The 20,690-nt window shown below is 34.4% G+C and overlaps 3 protein-coding genes and 1 long non-coding RNA gene across 4 annotated transcripts; 1 reads left to right on the plus strand and 3 right to left on the minus strand.

Annotated features, from left to right (window-relative positions):
* Positions 1-5,140: 5,140 nt before the first annotated feature.
* LOC130646141 (uncharacterized) lies at positions 5,141-6,229 on the minus strand. Its single transcript, XM_057452281.1, has one exon. It carries the CDS (start codon positions 6,227-6,229, stop codon positions 5,141-5,143), a length of 1,089 nt encoding a protein of 362 aa, XP_057308264.1.
* Positions 6,230-8,538: 2,309 nt separating this feature from the next.
* On the plus strand, positions 8,539-10,657 carry LOC130646325 (uncharacterized). The gene is made up of 2 exons (XR_008982778.1): positions 8,539-8,902; positions 10,136-10,657. It is a non-coding gene; the product is annotated as an uncharacterized LOC130646325 (long non-coding RNA).
* A 1,759-nt stretch (positions 10,658-12,416) lies between these two features.
* Positions 12,417-13,635, minus strand: LOC130646142 (trace amine-associated receptor 3-like). Its single transcript, XM_057452282.1, has 2 exons — positions 12,545-13,635; positions 12,417-12,492 (listed from the first exon to the last, which is right to left on the minus strand). Exons 1-2 carry the CDS (start codon positions 13,633-13,635, stop codon positions 12,417-12,419), a joined length of 1,167 nt encoding a protein of 388 aa, XP_057308265.1.
* A 1,018-nt stretch (positions 13,636-14,653) lies between these two features.
* On the minus strand, positions 14,654-18,126 carry LOC130646184 (uncharacterized). Its single transcript, XM_057452336.1, has 2 exons — positions 16,295-18,126; positions 14,654-15,745 (listed from the first exon to the last, which is right to left on the minus strand). The coding sequence occupies exons 1-2, from the start codon at positions 16,787-16,789 to the stop codon at positions 15,494-15,496; spliced, it is 747 nt and encodes a 248-aa protein (XP_057308319.1). The 5' UTR covers positions 16,790-18,126; the 3' UTR covers positions 14,654-15,493.
* Positions 18,127-20,690: the final 2,564 nt, after the last annotated feature.

Genomic DNA, 20,690 nt, shown 5'->3' on the forward strand with positions numbered 1-20,690 from the left:
AACTATATAAAAATATAACTTTGCATGGGTTCTTGGCGCTAAAGCTTCATCAATGTTGAAATTACGCCGGCCAACACTGACAATATTGTGGTTATTATCGATTTTGAAAGAAGTTTTACAAAATTTCTCAGTAATCGTTTTTGTTGGGTCGCACGATCTAATTATCTCGCACCTGGAAGGAAATATTCCACATATATTGTATTTTCGCCAAAAAATCACTACTTTTTGCGCAACGAGTTGTTGTTCCGCGATGAGTTTATTTCATAACCTCGTCCTCAAGGTTTTCTACGTCCATGATATTCAGCTTTGTTGTATTCCCAGATATCAGCTGCAGTAAGATGTTAGCACCTCGCCGTGTTATATCAAAGAGAAACAAAAAGCACTAGGGTCAACTATTGGCTAATTTCAGTTTTGCTTGCAACGTGAGTAATGATTCGCAACCTTTTCTTTAATTTCTAGTTTTATCTAGCACAGAGATGCTGATATCAGCATGAAATTGAAATTTTTTGTTTTAGTATTTGATGGACTAGCTTTAACTCCGTATTAAAATAGGCAACTTTGACATACGAGACCATATTTTCATCCTCTTTTCATGCTCTACCTACAGTGGACTCGCCATAACTCGAAACCCTTTAACTCGAACCGTTCCTTCACTCGAATGAATTCGTAGGCACCGTGAAAATTTCCTAATAGTAATAAACTCTCATAATCAACTCTCTACTACTCGAATCTCCATAACTCGAAAATCTCCTTAAGTCAAACAATATTTTTTGTCCCTTGAAAGCATATTAGGCTATTTTGGCTCTTCATAACTCAAACAATCTGAAAATTGAAACATTTCAGAGTTTTTTTCTGATTCAAATATTTTCTACGTGTGTTCGGCCCCTTAGATCATTGAACGAAGTCATTCGAACGCGCCGGCGTCTGCGGTAGTAGGGAAAAAACGACCAATTTCCAAACTCTCCATTGCTTGAACCGCTCCAACGATTTCTGATTCCCCGTGAGTTATGGAGAGTCCACTGTGGTAGTAAAAGCATTTTTTGAAGGAGTGACTTTGAAAATTTTAGTTGCGCAGAAGTGAGAGTACAGGTACTTGGATTTTGTGTATTAAAAAATGTAAAAATGCCACCAGAATACCACTATAATACCATAATGCAAACAATTTAACTCGAAAACCATCCTAAAATGACATGTTTGTTTAAGAAAATATGTAAAAATAAAAAAATAAACAATAGCTATGTTTTTATTAAATTAAACCAGTTGTTGAAGATGACATAAATTTGATGGGTTACAAAAGTATGGAGATAAAATGCTGCGGGAATCCCTTTTGGTTAAATTAAGGGATCGTTGTGATGAAAAGTTTACGGTGAAGAACTTACAGAACGGAATAGGGAAATCGGATCATGACATTCTGGCGCAGGTGATAATAAACCCTCGGAATTGGAGAATCGGATAATGATGTTCTGGCGCAGGTGATAATAAAGGCTATTTATTTTATTACTTAGGAACAGTTAAACTAAATGGATTTTATTAAGTAAACTTGCGGAATAAGTGAGACAGTTGATACGCTGACTGAAGATAAACCAAGGGCTCCTACTGCTAAAAAACGACGTGAGGAAGAATGAGTGTAGAACAATGAGCCAAAGCCGAATTATCAAAAGCATTAACAACCTCCATCACTCAGAGGGTTGATCATCACGAGTCAGTGCATCAACAAGCTACTCCAAGTGAAGCAATCTGCTGTGGAAAAACAAACCCAGCTTTTCGGGAGCGGTGGCTGACAGTTTGCTCCAGTGTGACCAAAAGGATTGACCCATGTGAAAGAAAAAAATTATAGACATCTTTTCTTAATATGAAGAGCATGAGCAACAGCAACCTGCACCTCCCAATTATAAAGCTCGTATATTCCCTGCTCCCACGTTTATCCCACATATCTCATCTTATCCGATTACAAACATATATGCCGGTATCCTACAATCACCACCCCTGGCTTCTTAATGCCAGCCGTATTCACCTGCAAATTCATTGTGTTCAAACGTCACATTCTGAGTTATATGAACCCTGACAGTCAGCTTATAATCAACTTTCTTGAGCAAAGCCGTACAGGTTTTTTAACCAAAGCGACTTTACTATGGAACTAAAATAAATCAAATAAACTAGAAATTTATCAAACTCTAAGTATTTCTATTACTTTTATTTGTCTTTGCAGAAAATTTTAATAATTCTTGTAACTATATGTCAAATCTAGAGCAACGCCATTGCTAATGTAAAGGACCTTCCATTACAAAATAGTCGGTAAACTCATCTCAAATTGTTTTGGCTTGATTGATAGATCGATTGCGGTAAGTGTCATTTAGAAAGTAAAAACCATGTGCCAGTCGGAGTATCTTCCCTTCACGCACCTTCATCGATCTTACCCACTTCAATAACTTGATCTACAAAACCATTTGGTTAATCAATTTTACTCACAGAACTTTTGCTCCTCTGTCAGTTATGCAATGCTACTGTTGCCACTGAACGTAGAAACCTTTTCCATGTCTAAAACGCGTCAATCGATTTGCAAGCATTCCGAATCCGTTTTCTGAAATTCTTCTCTTTCTTAAAAGACGATAATTGAAGATGCAGTTGTGTACCGTGAGGTTCTTCTGAGGATAGGGTTTCATCAAATGTTTTTTAGAGAAAACGCATCGTCACTAGTTATTACGTAGCACTTTATTTTTTCAACCTGATACATTCTAAGCGTTTGATAAATTCAGCGATCTGTTATCTATGACCTTCTTTAATTTGTAAATAACGCAAGGCCACAGAAACATGTTCGGCAGGGGTTATCGAATCTTTCATATTTGTACAGTATACTCTCATTAAGTGGGAACCCAAATAAGCAGAACACCCGCTTTGTAGTACATTTTTTCTCAGTCCCTTGGAGCAAAAACTTCGCTTAAGTGGGGCATTTAATGGAATATTTTCCGCAACTGAAGACATTGCAATGATTTGAAAGAAAAATTGTAAACAAAACAAACTTTTTCGTAAGAGTGCAGTCATGTCGCATGTATAAGATATAGAAAGAGAAAAATTAAATTACTTATCACCATATTGTGATTATGAATTTACGAATCCCTCTAAAATTTCTCTAAGACTTTCAAAAAAATCTGTCAAGAACTGGGACAAATTGTGCTACACGTTCTTTTTGTTTGTTTTTATAAGAAACCTGGCGAAGGGCCTAGTTCTAAAAGATTCTTAGTTGTCTTAATTTTCCTAGTAAAATAAGGGTTTCTTATATCAAATAAATAGCTAGTTCTACAGGTTTCTTTAATCTTCGGACTAGTTTGTCTTAACATAAAAAAATAAAACATTTTTCGTTATAAAGTCTCTCCCTAGCAATGATTGTAACATCTTCTTTAATTAATTGTAAGAATTAATTAGAAACAAGTTTCTTATTTCAGAAATAGACATAGAATGTAGTAGTAAATGTTTCTTAATTTTTGAATATTCTACGTGTAGGTTTCTTATAAACATGTTTCTTTTAAAAAACAGCAACGTGTTTTTGATGAACATCCTACTTATGAAGAGATTTGCTTAAATACAACGCCCGCTACTGTAGTACATTTTTTACCTTCCTCCCTTAAGTGTCCCACTTAACGAGAATATACTGTACTCTGCTACTGAAAATCCTTAGAAAGTAAATCGTCTAAGTACTCAAATTAGCGTTGGTCATACGAAAATACTCTCTGCACTTCTTAACATCGTTTTATCTGCTTGAAGATGGGATGAAAAGCGCCATAGCATTCTCTATTTTCTAGCCACGGTTGCACCCAGGAATTTTTTGTATGATCTCCTTCTTTATCGTTTGGCAAAAGTAAAGCTAATACCACTCTCCCCTAATTCTAGCTGCCATAACTAAATCGCACTTTAATCATTAATCCAAGTTTTTCATTAGACCATTCTGCAGCAAGTGAGAGGTGGCGTCACGAGAAAACATTTTAGTGCATGCTATCAGACATGCTGCATGGCAAGCGCATAAAAATTCCCTTTGTGTTGTGTTTATTACTTGCATGTTGGTTACCAGATGGTTAGAAGATATATGGATACTAAGAATAAAATACTGGCCAGACTACAGGCAAATATTGATCAAGCGAAATGACGTCATTGCGACAAAATATTATTTTCCTTGCCTACAATCCTGTTCATATTATGTTGAAAATTTTTTGCAAATTTGCAAATTTCAAGGAAACCGAGAAAATTGGCTTGGTTAATTTAGCAAGAATTAGCGCAGTTTGAGGTATCGGATCAAACCAAATAACTTAAGTCCCTCTTGACCAGTGCACTTTGGCAAATTCAAAGAACGTGGGTATGATATTGAAACGTTGTAAATCATTGCTTGTGAGTATGATCTTCAAAATTAAGCCTTAGGGGCTGTTCACATGGAGGCCGGTTGGCTCGGTTAGGCTGGCTGGCTCGGCTAGCCGGAGTGATTTTCATATCGTGTTCATATGAAGTTTTTTATATCTCGGCCAGCCGGGATGGAAAAGTTGTTTACATTTCACAAAAGATTCATAAACAATGAAGACAAAAGAACATATTTCGAACTTCAAATAATTGATGAGAATTCTTATATTCTATTGTTAATTTCATCTCGGCTAGGCGGACTGGCCCGTCTGTCATATGAACACATTTTAATTTTACTATGCGTTTCTTAAGAACAGTGAGATCCCGCCTGACTGAGATCTCGGTACATGCAAGTGAGATCTCGGCAAGGCGGGTTGGCTCGGTTTTCATATCAACACATTTTTATTTTTTCATGTGTTTTTTAATAGCAGGTCCCGCTCAGCCGAGCCAGCCGGTCAACCGAGCCAGCCCGACTCCATATGAACAGCCCCTTCAATTCTAAAAATATTTTGAACATGAGTGTAGATTATCTTTAAATGTCTAAACATGTATCAAGTTTAATGACATAAGCAAAAAAAGACTTTAAAGTAACACAAGAAGGAGCTCAGAGTTTAATATAACCTTGGAATGGTAAGGCAAAAATTTTCAAAGAAATAAAACTTTATGTCCTGTTTTTTTGCAAGTTCTTTCGTAATTAACTAATACAGATTTAACAAAATTTTATACAATATGTCCATTGCGTTCGTTTAAAACTTTATTGTTCGATGTTGCGTTTGAACTGGAATCTCGGAAGGTTATCCATTGTCATTGTTCCAGCAGCTTCAGTAGAAGATGTATTTGTTCTTGAGCCTCGCCTACGTTTCCATCGCAACGAATAGCCTTTCCAGTAATATATTAATGGATTAAACACGGAATTCCCCATCAACAGATACTGTGTAACACAGGCAAGCTCTTCTGAGGGGTTTCTAAAGGCAACAATAGCCACCGCTAATGGCATATTGAACACTATAAAACCCAGTGACACCAACAGGCACGTAAAAAAAGCCATCATCTCTTGTCTGCTCCGTCTCCTTACAAACGAATTAGGTTTGCTTACGGACCCTCTTCGCAGTGATAAAGAATGCTTTCTCACTTTCCACACAAGGAATAGATTTAGCAAACAGATTATTATTCCAGCAAGGAAAATTATTGCTGCTGAGACTTTATGACTATCATAAAACGCCTCGGAAAGACCATACTCGATCCCGTTGTGGTACTGAAAGATGCTAATCGATCCTTGGAGTACAATTGCTGTAACCCACAAAACACATAAACATAATTTCATTTTTCCTTTTTCCATAAAAACTTTGTACTCCATAAAATAACTGACAGCAAAAACTCTTTCTAGCGAGATGCCAACAACGTGAAAGATTGAGCTAAAAATTGAAAATCGTTGCAATTGCTCAGCTACCATAGTTATGACCATACTATATTTCTCGCTTGCGTGCAGATCTACAATAACTGTAACGATAATCAACAAACTATAAAGCGTATCCGTAAAACATAAGCTTAAGATCAAATATTCAGACATTTTACATTTCCTGGTTCGACATTTTAACCAAGTCAGTTCACCAATGTTTAATATCAATGCGATCGAAGCTATCACAATAAGAGGTGTATAGCATTTTAGTTGATCGTGTTCTGGAAGCATATAGTCTCCATTACATATTTGGAAAAACGAGTCATTGGTTTGAAAATATGTGAAATTGTTGCAGATAGAAGTAATTATATCTGCACATTCTTCCAGTGTTTTGTTTCTGCATAAATTGAATTTGGTAATGTTTATGTGAACAGTTGAATCCATCGTGCTTGTTATTCCACAATAGAGCAAGTGCAGATCCGTCGTTAAAAAAAGAGAATCTATTTTTTCCCATTTTGAAGTACTCCTTAGAAGTCATTAACGTAATGACGCCATTTATGCTATAGTCTTACAAAAATTGATTTCGTTTTCGTGTTAAGAACTTTCATTTTTATTTTCATTTTTTATTATTTTGTTTTTTCACTACAGTGGAACGTCCGAAAAACGAACACCACCGATTTGGAAAGTCGACTGCTTTGACCCTCTCTCTCTCTTATAAAGGCGATTGATTTACTTTGTTTAAGAATCAGAAAAGCATATGCCCTAAAGAAGTGTTCGCTTTCAAGGGGTTATAATTGTAAGACCTTTCTTTAAAATTGGGACAAACTGCCTGTCTTATTAGATGGAGGTTTCCGCTTTATTTACTTATCTATTCTTTTATTATTTAACTTTTTTTAAACATCTATGTGACGCGTAGTGGGAAACCACTTACGAAACAAAATTTTGTGAACTACATACATAAATATTTGACACATTTCTAACTACGCCTAATTGCTTTACTTTTTCGTAAGATATGTTTTCTCCAACTCACTCACGGACTAGGTACACATGAAACTTGACAAATCACGTATCTTTTCTAAAAAGTTAAGGCACTTGTGTAGTATAGTCGGTGACCCGTGGAAAAATCCACGGAATCGCCCGTTCCTTTTATACCACAATTTGTGCGTCTCGCTACTTGCGGTACCATTTTGCGCGACAGACAGACGCATGCGGGAATTATAATATAGATATTATTTGCTATTTACTTTTTATTGACAAGTACAAAACTTATTGAAACAAAGAAGGGGAGAGGTTGATTATATAGTTATTATAAGTCGTCTCAGTCATTAAAGAAAGCTATTTCTTATATCACTTTCCCTTCTAATGAAAGATTATAACGCAAAGTAATCAAAAATACAAAAACACTTTTGTTGTTCTTGTAATATTTTCTTGTTGTTTTTTAAAAAGTTCTTACACATAGTGATAACGTAGTTTTCTCTCAAGCAACCTCAATTTCAGGTCTTGGGATCGAGGCTGCATTAAAAAGAACATTGTCATAGCTGCCTAGTTTATGTCTACATCAACAATGTGCTGACATTGCAGCTTTTAATTTGTGTGTAGACTATGCGCAAAATCGACTTTGAAAGTGTTGTGCAGGTTCTTTTTTGGGGGGGAAGAGAACTAATCTAAAAAATCAACCGTGGAGGTAAATATGGTTTAAAAATGCCCTCAGACTTTTATTTGCATAACAGTGAGGAAGTCATAAACTGATTGGAAGTCGAAGGATTTAAGGGAAAAATGTAAATCCTAAAAATATTTGCTTTTTCATGTCCGCTATCGAGAGGTATTTTTTAGTCAAAAATGTCAATCGGGACCCTTAAAAAGTGTCCGTACCGTTTTATAGAGGTTTTCTGATCAGAGTTTGTTCTTTAAAACAATGTCCGCCGTGAAGAGGTGTTCGCCATAAGGAGGTTTTAATTACTATCTGTTTTGTCTGGAGAACAAAATTTACACCACAAAACAATCAATTCGACCGATAATGGCCAGCGGCAAAAGCACTTGCTCTCAGAAAATTTGATGTGACGTCACAACAAAGTTTATAACTTCAGTATTTTCTTGTCACTTTCAAGTACTATTATTGCGAAGCAATTGAGCTTCGCGAGCGAAGCGAAATTGTGGAGCACGTTTGCTACGCGAAGTATACCAAGAGAATTATTGAGATTCTCAAAATTTCGATAGAAAAAAAAATCATATAAAATCAGCTTAAGGAGATATGGCTGATATTTTTTCACGAAAAGGTTGGTTATTGCGAAGCAATTGAGCTTCGCGAGCGAAGCGAGCGAAGCGAAATTGTGGAGCACGTTTGCTACGCGAAGTATACCAAGAGAATTATTGAGATTCTCAAAATTTCGATAGAAAAAAAAATCATATAAAATCAGCTTAAGGAGATATGGCTGATATTTTTTCACGAAAAGGTTGGTTATTGCGAAGCAATTGAGCTTCGCAAGCGAAGCGAAATTGTGGAGCACGTTTGCTACGCGAAGTATACCAAGAGAATTATTGAGATTCTCAAAATTTCGATAGAAAAAAAATCATATAAAATCAGCTTAAGGAGATATGACTGATATTTTTTCACGAAAAGGTAGGTTATTTTTTTGTCTAATAGAACAAATAAGTTTGGACCAAGCAGCTCTTATAAATGTTAGCTAAAAATGCCAGTAAACAGGCTTTGTACCCCCCTACCCCCCGTCTTTCGTACCCCCCCCCCCCCCCCGTTATTTCCCGATTTTCCGTTTGCCGGAAGCGAAAGACTGGGAAGTAAACTCAAGCAATCAGAAAACGGCTATCGGCTAAATTGAATTATCGTGTATTTTACAGACCTAAGACAAATACATAGTTTATACCAAGTCCTGATAATAATTGGCTTAGCTGGCATGCTATTTCTCTTAATATTTGCACTTGGAAAGCTTGTATTTACCTTTTGAAGGCACATTATATTAATTTGAACGTTTAATGCGCAAAAACGTGTTATATTTATGGCTTCATTAAAAAGAAGATTTTAAAGTACCAAATTATCAGCTTGAATTGGTATGTTTGTGGTATTCTTTTCATACAGCAGAAGAAAAGTGAGTTGCGAAGGTATGGATGATTTGAAAGTTATATTTACGTTCCTTGGTTTGATGTAGCTAGCTAACTAAATTACTTTTTGGTGCGTATGGCCACCATGGAAAATTATTTTTGCTGTCATCCTTCAATCGAATCATTAGCTAGCTGGCTAGATAGCTACCTCTAGCTACAGTCAGAAGAAGAAAATTCAATTCATAATGATTAACAAAACTCTTTTTTTTTAAATTTTATTACACGATTTTTAAATATTTCTCAAGTTGCTTCTTTTTTTTGTTGCATTGTGGAAATAAATTTAAGTCACCAATCTAAAACTAACGGGAAAATACCTCTTTATTCTTTAAGGTATTTGCTCATTTGTGGTTAAAAACTTTTGTACTTTTGCTACTAGGGTCTTTTTACTGATATATGTTCTAAATCTGAACTATTTTATCAAATGGTGCCCTTACCTGGAAATTCTACTTTGTTTACCTACTTTCGCATCTTGTTAAATTCTTCAACACTCAAACCTATAGCAATAAATTTTTCAAGAAGTTAGCTTATGTACGATGTGTGAAGTCACAAATGACCAATTGGACTTTTGTTCGATAATGGTGGCAACCGTTAATGTAATTATTGTTTTTGTGAGATTAAGTTTGGACATATATAAAATATTTAAAAAAGATAAAAAAAAAAACTGGCCAAAAAAGCCATAAGTATGAGGGCAACCTTGAGCAAATTGTTAAGTACAATTTGTACTTTCCAAATGGAAAACAGTGCCTTTAATTCTGTTGTCTTGGCCACAAAAAGTAGTGATCTATATTTTATGTGGTTAGCCTCGTTAATTGCAATAAATTTACCCTGTCAATTGTTCCAGGAGGGACAACATGACGATTCTAGAGTGCTAAAAAGCTTCCATTTGAGCTACAAAAACCCTTTAAATTTCTGTTCAATAAGGAACAGCTGTTATGTGGGATTGAACCCATATGAATATGAAGTGAACACTCTACCGACTTTACTACCAATCCCCAAAAGAAGACAACCCTCAAAGTAAACAAAGTTGCATGACTTTATTAATTATATCAAGCATATATCAAGCATATTGTATTTAGTAAACACTTTTTGAGCACTCTGTCCCAAAAAATGATATATATTTGTAGTTTAGAAATTTAGCTCTAAATATCGTCCCTCAAAGGCACTGTATTTTAATGTATTTAGTTTACTATATATGTAATATACTATATAAAAATGTTTTCTGTTTCTTTTTAGATTGCGTACAATGAGAGCGAGAGATGTTATCTTTCAATACGTGAGATAAAAAGAAGAAAGCAAAACTTCATCCCGCGTTGTTATTGTTTTTCTGTCAAAAATTTGAAGCTGTTTTATAAATCTTGATAAAGTTAATAAGTTGTTTTCGTTTCTGTAGATTGTTTGTTTTTGTTTATTGTTTCCCGTGAGTTTTCGAAATTCATTGCAGCAGATTCATTGGCTTCAAGAAATCGGTTTTCATAACTAGTGCCGTTATTTTTACGTGAAAAAGAACCCACAAGCTGCTTCGTTCGCCTTCTTATCTCCGAAAGTTATCTGCGTTCCGAATATTATTTTCCGGTTGAAAGAGTGTACCTTACGACGCGCATCCCCTTAATTCGTCACATTTTCGCACACTACGGATCGTACAACTCGATGTATTGCATTTCTTTCAAAATAAGGGTTTTAACTTTATGAAAGTATAACTCTGCATGGATTTTGGCGCTAAAAGCTTCATCAATGTTGGATTTACGTCAGCCACCACTGACAATATTGTGATTGTTATCAATATTTAATTTTATAATTCTGTAAAAAAGAAGTTGTACGAAATTTCTTAGTTATCGTTTATGTTTAGTTTCGCGCGATCTAAATTTCTCGTACCTTCTTAAAAGAAATATTCCGTATATATATATATTGTATTTTTGCCAAAAAATCACTACTTTTGCACAACGAGTTGTTTTTGTTCCGTGGTGAGTTTATTTTACAACCTCGTCCCCAGGGTTTTCTACGTCTATGATATTCAGTTTTGGTGATTTCCCAGATATCGTCTGCAGTAAAATGTTAGCACCTCGCCGTTTTATAGCAAAGAGAAACAAAAAGCACTAGGGTCAACTATTAGCTAGTTTCAAATTTGCTTGCAACTTGCGTAATGCTTCACAAACTTTTTTTAATTTCTAGTGCTATACTGTCAAGATTCATCAATATAGCTTAATTAATTTAAAAGTTGTTTTGGGTGATAATTTTATGCCAAGAAAGCCCCGTTAAAATGGAATAAAAAAATTGTAGTTTTGCTTATCATAAAATATTTTTTTTATCTATATAGTCACAAATTCTTACAAAAATTATTTGTCACAACTGCATCTTTTCGAAAAAAACAAATTGCATGTTCTTTTATTTTTTACTCATTGAAACATCTTTGGTGTGAGTTTTGTGTGAGAAAATAATACAAACGTTGAAAACAGATCTTTGTGTCAAAAGACACAAAGACATTTGATTTAACATTTGATATTGTTTTTCTTTCTTCTGGTCTGAAAAATACACACCTAAAAGTCCACACAAACAACCGCGCAACACCTAAGAAAACGTCTATCCCTGATAAACGCAACGGAAATAACTTTTATATGTTTCAATTTTAATAACTCTGCTTAGTAAAAAATGAAAAAAAACAAAACATGGCAGACAGGAAAAATTTATTTATAAATACAGGTTATAGAACATAAAAATATAAAAATTAATGTGTCCAATGATAAATAATTCAGAGAAACAATTAAATTTCCTACTGCATTAAGATGAACAAGGGGAAGATTGCAAAAAAAAGTTCATTCTACTTTTGGTTGGGAATACCAAAATCAGTTCTAAGAAAAAACGCCGACGATATCACAATAAATAAACATGATGCGTTCTTACCCAACAGACGAAGAACTGTACGAAATCTTTTAACGTCAAAATAGCGGGAGATATTTTCGCGAACAATTGGTCGATAATATAGTTATCCCGCATTAACGCTCCTTAAACGCTTTCTTCACACCGCTTCCAAATTCGACTATATTATCGACCAATAACATTCATGTAAGTTATAATATTAGTTGCGTTAATCAATACGGAATAACTTATCAGGCAAAATTTTCGTCGGATAAATTATTTTATGGAAAAACTATTCACCAACCAGAAAACGAATTGTCAATTTTTCTCAATTTTAAGCACCTAAAAGTCCTTAATCAATAACGGCCATCAACTTTCACCATCTTTGGTTATATTAAATCATTGTACAATAGCTTAGAATCCCCCCCCCCCCCCCCCCACATCAAGCATGATCTGGTCCCCAACTTATTTGCTATTAAAATATATAAATGTAAAATGTCAACGGTCATTATTACGAGGGTTGCAAAATTAACTAGAAATAGGTCGAAATTCAAAATACATTCTATATATAGATTCAAGAGAGGAGCAGAAAAGAAAAGTCAATAGCTATTTCTGAAACTTGACTTTTCACAGGCGACCGTGGGTGTTAAACCACTTTTTTTCAGTTTCTTATTGTCATTTGCAGTATTTTTGCAGTTCGAAAATAATCAATAACCATATTTGTTTTGTTTTTATATCTAGAATGTTCACTTACGAATGTTTTTACTTTACTTCTCAGAACCTTCTTACAATCGTGGATGACGCGACGATTCAGGCATCGATGCGTTGATCACACTCAAAGTACTGGCGTACATAATGTTACTTAACTGAATGGTTGAAACATTGTACCTTGTGTTATTTCGTGGCGAAACAGTTGACAAGTCAACATCTTTTAACTGCTTTTTCTCTTTTCTTCTATTGGACTTCCTTTTCATGACTTTTATAAACTGCCCTCTCCAGAAGTAAACCAAGGGATTGAATACCGAATTAAAAATGAGGAAGAAATGGGCAGCTATTGAAACGCGTATGGCGAAGTTTGAGTGAGGCAAACAAAATGAGATCGCTAATGGAAACGAAAACACAATGAAACCAACAGAAACGATTAAACCCGTAACACATGCGATAATTTCTGCTTTGTGACGTCTAGTTTGAAATGGGTTTACATCTACGCTTGTTCTTCGCATGTACCTTGATCGCTTAATGATGGCATAAAAGATGTACCCATAAACACCAAAGAGGAATATACCAGCACAAAATGTGATACCGCTTGCTGTATGTAATACAGTATCTTCGTGATGACTTGATTCATAAAGTCCGTCGCGGTATTCTACAGCTGCCATTGTTCCTTGCAGTAATGCAGTCAGCAACCAAAGAAAGTATATGACAATTTTAATTCGATCAGTCCTCATGAACAGTTTATATTTATAAGGAAATACGACAGCTGCTAGTCTCTCCAATGAAATAAACAACACGTGAAAGATAGATGCATATATAGTGAACTGTGCAATTTGATAGCCGATTACTACAATCATGCTAACATCAAAGAAATCATACTTCTTTCCAACTATGATCAAGGACATACCTACAAATACGTCGAAACTGTACAACGAGTCAGCCATTGCAAAACTGAGAAGTAAATATTCAGTAGCAGCTCGTTTTCGCCTTTGCGATGTAATGTATATTATTTCGGTGATATTCAACGCAAATGCAAAACATGCAATGATTATAGCTGGAAAATGTGTCTTCATAAGTGATGAGCTGTTGTCTTTTGATTGTGTTGTTTCGTCGCATATTGGTAAGTTGGTATGGTAGCACAGTTCTGTGATGTTTAGGGTATGCATTTTGTTTCTAGTTGCTATGTCATATGTTATCGTGTGTAAGAGATTTCTTTCGAAATGGTGCTAAGTTCTAATGTAAAAAATTAGAAACGATCATTTAACAGGTAATATACTACACATTAACTGTAGAGCCAAATATTTAGTTTCTTGTATTTTAAAATCTAAAAACATTCTTCTCCATTTTATTCTATTAACTCAATGTTTAAAGATACAAAAGCCATGTAACATGCTGTAGTCAGTGCAAAATTTAATTTAAGAAATGGTTTGAAAAAAAGTTTAAGTTTTTGAATTCACCATCTGGTAAACTTTGACATTTATTTAGGATGTACTATCTTCCTCTGTTAACTTAATTAAAAACCAAAACAGTAATATTGGATAGTGATAATAAAAATTTAGTAGGTAAGGAATAGAAACACAATAAAATACCGTTTTCTTTCGCAGATAAATCCCACCCATGTATGCACCCACCCACGTATAAGCCCACCACTTTTTTTAAAATTCTTTCTTTTTCTTTATTTTTTCGTATAAACATAGTATATGCAGGGTAGCTTAACACCACCGCCCGAGAAGCGAATTTCCGTTAACAGACTCATTGTGAATTTCTGGCACCAGATTGCAAACTTTATATCCAAAGTGATGATTAAAGTAAAGATGGCAGTGAGATGACAAATACAAAGCTGGTGATGATTCTTCTTTTGAATCCTCTTCAAAAGAAAATTTGTAATAATTTTTTTAAGAAAAAATGCACATGGAAATCGTTGTTATAGCTGTATTCTCCCTTCTTGCACTTTTTCCCTCCTGTGTATAAGCCCATCCACGCATATTCCTCTAGTTTCGTATGTTTTGTCAGGATCTTAGTCCAAAACTTATCTGCAAAAGAATTATACAAACAATGTTGTTTAAAGAAAAAACCTGAAAAATTTTTTTACCTTTTCTTGTAAGCCAGACAATTAATTAGAAATTTTGAACAAATATTTTATTTACTAAAATTTCCGTTGATTCAAAAACTTTTCCACCAAGTAAATGGTATATGTTTTCCCTTCGTGTTGAGTGTTTCCTATCGTGTTGTGACGTCATAGTACACATCGAACATATCTGTCATGGTGGCAGCTGGGTAAGTCACATGTGTTGAAATCAGTGAATGGGACATGCATTATGAATGAGTGAATTAAACAAACTCTGAATTGTTTGTGAGTAATATTAAACATCATCTGTAATATTGATGCAAATCTATGTCTTTATAATATGCATAGTTTGTAGCTTGGTCTGAAGGCTAGTTTCCATTAGACTGTAATTTCCGCTATTGCGCAAAAACAGGACGAGCAATCTCTTTAGCGCGTGCGCACTTCGACAAAATTACAGATTTTGCACGCACTCGCTAACAAAATGCAGACAAATGAAAACTAGTCTTTAGACAACATTACAGGAGTGGCTTCATAGTCATCCAAAACTCGTACGGTGCTACTGCTTGCAACGGGAAAGATACGCACTTCTACAATCTCTTTTAGTATTTTGTTTTGCTTTCCAAAACTTAAGTTGCAAATGGTGGCTAAGAACCTTACTTTTATGTAATTCGTTCTTCATCAGACAAGCAATTTCCATATCAATCTAGTCATCAGGAGTTGGGAAAGTCTAACTGTGAAGGTAGACTGCCCTAACTTCAACAAATTTTAACTGTAGATCTACGCGATTCGTCGTCTAAAGGTTAACATAACTTTCAAGTCTAAAAAACTTTAAAACCATAAAAAGTTTATATGTCATAACCAACGCCATTTTCCGATTAAAAAGCTTATTATTGTTTCATATTTCCAAATTTTGTGACATCATAAGAAAGTGAGTTTTAAAATATCGAATTTCTTAATTAAGTAAACTTTTGAATTTCTACATTTCTCTTCTCCAGACAACACAAATTTGCTTGCAATTCTTTTGTTGTTGTACTTAAGACTGCTTTTACTGCTAACAAACGTCTCTTCTCTTCTCGCAATGTGTGTCTACCAAAGATTCTCCAGCGTTGGCTTAATTTCTTGTTAAGTAACACTATTTCTGCATCTAGATACCCATGTGCTTGTTGTGAGTCTGTCAATGCGAGATGCACAGATGCGGAGAAAGATCGCTGAAACACATATGATAGATACAGTTTAATCAACCATTTCTCACAAGTAAAACACATTAAAAAGTTCTTTCAAATCACAGACAGTATCCCCGTTCCCAAGGTAAGTTTGTTATGGTAAGGTTCGCTATGCGTAGTACAATTTTAAAAACGCGTAAAAAGAGCCCTGGAAACGAGAATGCCCAGACTGTTACAAAAACATAGTCATTCACTACTAAGAAGTTATTAACTCATTTTCTTAGCTTCTAGTTTTAGAAGCAGTACTCTTTTGAATTTTTGTATAAATATCCGACCCAATATTCACACTCACGAGAACCCTTCCCGACACATAAAAAATAACATTATGACGTGTGGTACAACCATACGAAATGTAGTTATGACGTGTGGTACAACCATACGAAATGTAGTTATGACGTGTGGTACAACCATACGAAATGTAGTTATGACGTGTGGTACAAACGATAAAAATGGTGTTATGACGTGTACCACAGATGAATTCTGTCCCTACCACCCCTTTTGAAATTCATGGCAATTAGATTCAGCTTTGCGTACCAAAAATGTTTCAATTATTTCTTTCATACATTCAATTCGATCTTCTTTTTCTTTCATGCACACATCCATCACTTCTAGCCTTCTTTTCATCCCACTAGTGATGTTTTTTTCGAAGATTTCGTTGTTAACTACTTCACAATGCGTGTTAACTCTTTTAATACGTGTATTTTGACATGCCTGCTCAAGTGGAGCAACGAATGAACCACGAATTCTCCTTCCCCATAATCTTTTAAAAGCACTCGTATTTATTACTGGATTTGTGGTAAGTTTACGCTTCTGGTGCTCGGCACTGTTAAACAGCAATCTCCTTCCAGACTTTATTTCATCGTAAAAAACAGATTTTAATATGGAAATATCCCTGGAATCTTCCTTGTTGCTTATCAGTTCGCGGCTAACTACTGGTAACTTTGACTTTTTTCGAACGGCATTGGAATGTTCTGTTAGAACATTTTGGCTATCAACGTAGTCATCTACGTATTCTGACGAGCAATCCATTTTACCAGAATGTGTTTCCACCCTGATACATTAACAAAGTGACAATAATTTGACGTTAAATTGGACAAAACATTAATAACGTCAAATTTTTGTCCGAACATCTAAAGCCGCCTTGCTCAAAACATTGCTGCGCCGGTACACAAATGTAAGTAAGATCAGTGACTAAACGATTATTCGAAAAAGCGCCGCGCCTGTCAAATCAAAATTTAAAGTAATACAAAGGTGTTGTTTGTTATTGTTGTTTTTAAACTTAAGCGTTCCCGCATTCTCGACCCCAGAGCTCTTTGAGATAAACTTTCCAGGTTTCAATCTGAAAGAGCTCTAGGGACGAGAAGAGCGTTCCCCTTTAGCAGCAAATAGCCGATGACTTCAGTGTTTTGACCTATTGCGTAATTTGCCAATCGCCAACAAATATTTAGTAAGTAAAATTTATCGTCCAGGTACAGTGAGTTTATGTCCCCATAAACGCCTTTAATCACTAGGGCACGTGTTTGACTGGCAAATACGGGATAGGCTGTCCAAACCTGCTACGGTACGAAGGCTAATCACGCATTTTTTTTGCTTATTGAACAGTACGAGATATTTTTACAAAAGTTAACAGCACCTTTTATCATCTCTATTAAAACAAATTACAAATTATATTAACATTCCTGTTGGAAATAACTTCTCACTACATTTGCTTATATATAGTAAGCCTAAAATTTAATAATTTCTTATTTACAGCAGCTGTAAATAAGAAATTTGTGAATTTTATTTCACGTGTGAGAAATTTTTAATTATAAAACGTTTGAGCTTTTTTTTGCGCTGTACCAGAAAATGTAGCAAAATGGAAACTGACCTTCAATTTTTCAGAATTATGCAAGCTACAAAATATCCCCAGGTTACCGATAAAACGCGAATGACCAGCTTACACGGTTTAGCTCACGAGCTTTTTTGTTAGCGTATGTGCGATTGGAAATATCTCTATCTTGTCAAATTGAACATTCGTTAATGTAAGAGCTTGCTAACTTTTTGGGCTATAGTGGAAAATGATTGAAAAAAATCGATAGGGAAAGGTGTCGATGTTACGAAATGACCAAAAAAAGTGTAACCAAGCCTAAAACTAGATGTTTCTACAAAACGTTAATGTTATAGCAAACATGAAATATTTTTATATTTCAGTATCTTTAACGGAACTTAACACGTGAAAAAAAAACCGCAAAAGAAATAATGAACTTCATGTTTAAAATACCTTAAAAGTACTATGACGATGCCAATTCCCAAATCGCTACATAAGGCTGAAACCTAAGAGTAGGATGCACAACTCACGCACGGTATCCAGGCTAATCATGGTTTATAAAAATGCATAGTTAATAATTCCCAAAACAAATACATGTTTTAGACCAACGGCGAGAGAAAAGGATGTCAATAAAACGATAAAAATTCATTTTGACTGACTCAAATCTAAGTACAGAATATGTACAAGAGGAAGAGCGATGATTATTCAAATTAATATATTAAAATTCAGAAAAATATAAAAGCTGGGTTGACCTATACCAGTGGAAAGCTAGTTGGCAGAGGCAACACAATAAAAAAACATTTTAAAGAATCAAAAAAATATCTACTTTTAGAGAATTCCTGACGAGATCAAATTTTGAACATTTTTCCGATATTGTCAACCACACAGTCGCCAAATTTTCTAGCTGCAACCTCGTAGGGAGGATGTTGCAGTTTTTTATCAACATTATGAAATTTTGCATCACTTCATCGCGATTTACATGAAGGTAAGGTTAGAGGTGTCTACTAAAAATCAAATTGTTTTCAGATTTCAGGACAATTTCAGTTCACAACGGCTAACCATGTCAAATTCTTAGATATTTCAGGACTGGGGAAAAACATTAATCATTTGGCTTTCTTACTACTTGCCAAGGAGTTTATTCTGTTAGGTTTGCAAGACATGAAATAATTAACCCCGTACGATTACAAAATACTTTCTAGTACAATCCCAAGACATCATCTTTAAGTTCTTGTCACAATTCCAAGACTTTACAAGACAAATTTATTTTTCCAGGTTTTTCAGAAAGATTTCCGAGAAGGTAATAATATTAGAAAAATTATGATTTCTGAAAAACATTAATTAATTTCATATAATTTTATAAAGAAAATATATGATCATAAAAACATAAAAACTAGCATTCTTTAAGAATTGCGTGAATAATATCTAATAAATAATCTAATATAGTGGATAATCTAATAATACTAGTTGGTGTCCCGTGGATAAATTCACGGGTTCGCCCGTCCTTTATATACCGCATTTCGCGTGTCTCGCTACTCTAGGTACCATCTTGCGCAGAGACAGACAAAATACGGCTATTATTATAGAGCCTAGTCGTTAACTATAAATCTACGGGTTCGCCCGTCCCTTATTAGCCGTATTTTGTGTGTCTTGCTACTGCGGTTAGCATTTTGCGTGACAGACAGACGCATACGGGTATTATAATATAGGCTGGCGGGTTACCCGTGAAAATATCCACGGGGTCGCCCGTCCTTTATATCATGCATTTCGTGTTTCCGTAAAACGATATCTATAACTTAAATAAAACAATGGAACGATTGTATAAAACTACGAATTTTTTGTTTTTGAATTTTCATTTGAAAATTATTCCAGCATAACCAATATTAGCTCTTGTAAATTCCAATAACCCTTTTGTTTTGTTTTTTCAATCTGCAAAATTAATTTCAAAATTCATTTGACTGAAATTTTGAGAAAAAACTCTTTTCCTACAAAACTGGTAAACCGCCATATTTCAAATTACCTTGATAAGAATTTTTCTACAGCTGTCAGTACAGAGACAACTAATGTATTAGAAAAGAGGTATTTTAAATTGCCTTTTATTGGCAAGTACTCTAATACTGCCAAAGAAAAAGTCAATCAACTTGTCAATAAGATGTGTAAAGAAATCAATGTGTGCCTCGTTTTTAAGTCGTGTAAAATTAAAGATTATTTTTCTAGCAAGGACAGAGTTCCTGAATCTTTTAAATCTGGACTTGTGTATAAATTTTTATGAGCTAGTTGTAATGCTAGCTATGTGGGTGAAACCACCAGACACATTTCTAGTAGAGTTATAGAACATTTGAATACTGATAAAAACTCACAAATATTTAAGCATATGCAGTCAAATCTTAACTGTAAATTACTATGTAACGAAAATTGTTTTTCTATTTTGGATTATGCAGACACTGATTGGCAGAGGAAACTCAAAGAGGGTATGCATATTTCTTGGTTGAAACCAGATCTCAATAAACAAGTTAAGCATTGCATCATCAATTTATCCGTTTAATTTTATGTTTTGTATTAGCCGCTTGTTCAGTATCGTTTTTGTTACTTAGATATTGATTTAGCATGTGTAAATTCATTTAATAAAATTAAAAAATTGTACGTTTGGGATATATTTAATTGTCTTAAACAAATTGTGTATATAAATTTCATTTAACTAACTTTTGTTAGTTTATCTAATATTATTTTGTCAACATGGATTAGCTTGTGTATAATTCATATAAAATTGTACTTTTGGGAAATATTTAAATAACTTTCAAAAAAAATTTTGTATAAAGAGTGTATGTATCAACTTTTGTATAATATTCTGAAGATGACTTTAGTAAGGTCGAAACATGTTAAAAATAAAACGTGTCGTAATTTTTATGAAAATACTTTGCAATCTTGTGTTGCTACGAAGTTTTGGAAAAATTCATTTAGTGGTCACTTTCAAAAGTAAAATTTACGCACAAAAATCTAACAACATTGCCCTGTCGACTAAAATTTACAAACAATCATGTGGAACTAAAGTCGTTTTGCAACGAATCAAAACAGAGAAAGTTTTAGAGAGAAGAAAACGTTTTCACCATGGTATTGTAATGTTTG

The sequence above is a fragment of the Hydractinia symbiolongicarpus genome, chromosome 5 (genome assembly GCF_029227915.1).
Source record: "Hydractinia symbiolongicarpus strain clone_291-10 chromosome 5, HSymV2.1, whole genome shotgun sequence".
NCBI lineage: Eukaryota > Metazoa > Cnidaria > Hydrozoa > Anthoathecata > Hydractiniidae > Hydractinia > Hydractinia symbiolongicarpus.